This window comes from Entamoeba dispar, genomic scaffold, assembly GCF_000209125.1.
Source record: "Entamoeba dispar SAW760 scf_1105229462895 genomic scaffold, whole genome shotgun sequence".
Lineage (NCBI taxonomy): Eukaryota > Evosea > Mastigamoebida > Endamoebidae > Entamoeba > Entamoeba dispar.
The window spans coordinates 34871-36067 of NW_001855421.1; the positions used below are offsets into that span (position 1 = coordinate 34871).

The 1197-nt window shown below is 27.7% G+C and overlaps 1 protein-coding gene across 1 annotated transcript in view, besides 2 other annotated features; it reads right to left on the reverse strand.

The window, feature by feature from the left end:
• EDI_031820 (uncharacterized protein) overlaps positions 1-734 on the reverse strand; it is a gene marked incomplete at both ends in the record, with an annotated part of 1860 nt that extends 1126 nt beyond the window's left edge. Inside the window, one exon of the mRNA XM_001733461.1 lies at positions 1-734. This exon is cut by the window's left edge and continues 1126 nt beyond it. Within this exon, the coding sequence (XP_001733513.1) occupies positions 1-734 (734 nt within the window).
• Positions 735-878: 144 nt separating this feature from the next.
• Positions 879-941: a sequence feature (AT_rich).
• A 38-nt stretch (positions 942-979) lies between these two features.
• Positions 980-1008: a sequence feature (AT_rich).
• Positions 1009-1197: the final 189 nt, after the last annotated feature.

Here is a 1197-nt window from a genome sequence, read left to right on the forward strand (position 1 = left end):
AGTGGAGAAGATGGATGAATTTCAACTGAAACTCTTGCACCCAATCCACTTGCACATTGTAAATCTCCAGTAGAATAACTGTCAGCTAATTTAAGACATTTACCACCGTTTTCATAGAGGACATGAATAGCGTTTAGTCCATCTGAATATCCACATGTATTAATTTCAATTACCAAGTCATCATCTATATCTACTGTATATAAATCACCATATATAGTTTGTGATTCTTGGTCTTCATCTAATGTGGAACAAGAATCTTTAGTTTCATTAATATAATGTGGGATAGTGACATATCTAAAGAAAGGAAGATCTTTTATAGTGATTGTAGTACCATCAGCATCTTGTTCAGGTACGTAATCAAGATCTATATTAATCAACTCAGTAGTTAATTCAGTTGAATAAACAACTAATTTGTATTGGATATTTGTTTCTATTTTGATAGGGATACCAAGAATGATTTCATTGCATGAATGATTATTTGCACTCTCAAGGAAAATTGAAAAGGTTACATTGCTAGTATTTGATGAAACAAGAAGAGAATGATTTTTAATTGAGTCAAATATAAATGCAGAAGTGTAAATATTTGTTAATTTCATTGAATCGCATTGAGTCTTCTCAGTAATTATTGTACTTAGTTGTGTAGATAGTTGTATTGGAATATTAATAAGTTGTGGATCAGAGTAAGGGTTTGCAAGTACAGCACTAATAAAAAAAAGAAGTATTTGAGTATTCATTTCTTTTAATAAATATTTTTGAGTGCTTTTTATTTAGAGATATAACCTCTTCTTTTTTCCTAGCCATACTTGGTAGTTCAGACTCTTATTTCTGATATTATTTTTTATGTCTACACCTCAATAAACGTCCCATAAACACATAAGAAAATAAAAACTTTCTAAAAAGTAATTTTTATAAACTTTTATCTTATTTATTCTTTAAATTTTGTTGAAACCCTCTTTAGATTTTTACATAACTTTAATGGTATAAATTAAAAAATATGTAAATAAATAAGTGGAAAAAGAAATAGCCTCTTACTGTTGGTTGAAAGGAGGAAATGTTAATTCAATAAATATTAATATTGGTCAAGTCATTCTGAAATATAATGGAAATAGAAAATCTTTTTATTTTTTTTGAATGATGGTTTTTCTTTAGGCTTTTCAGTTCAGGTAATAATTTGTAAGTGATTGTTCTTAAAAACAG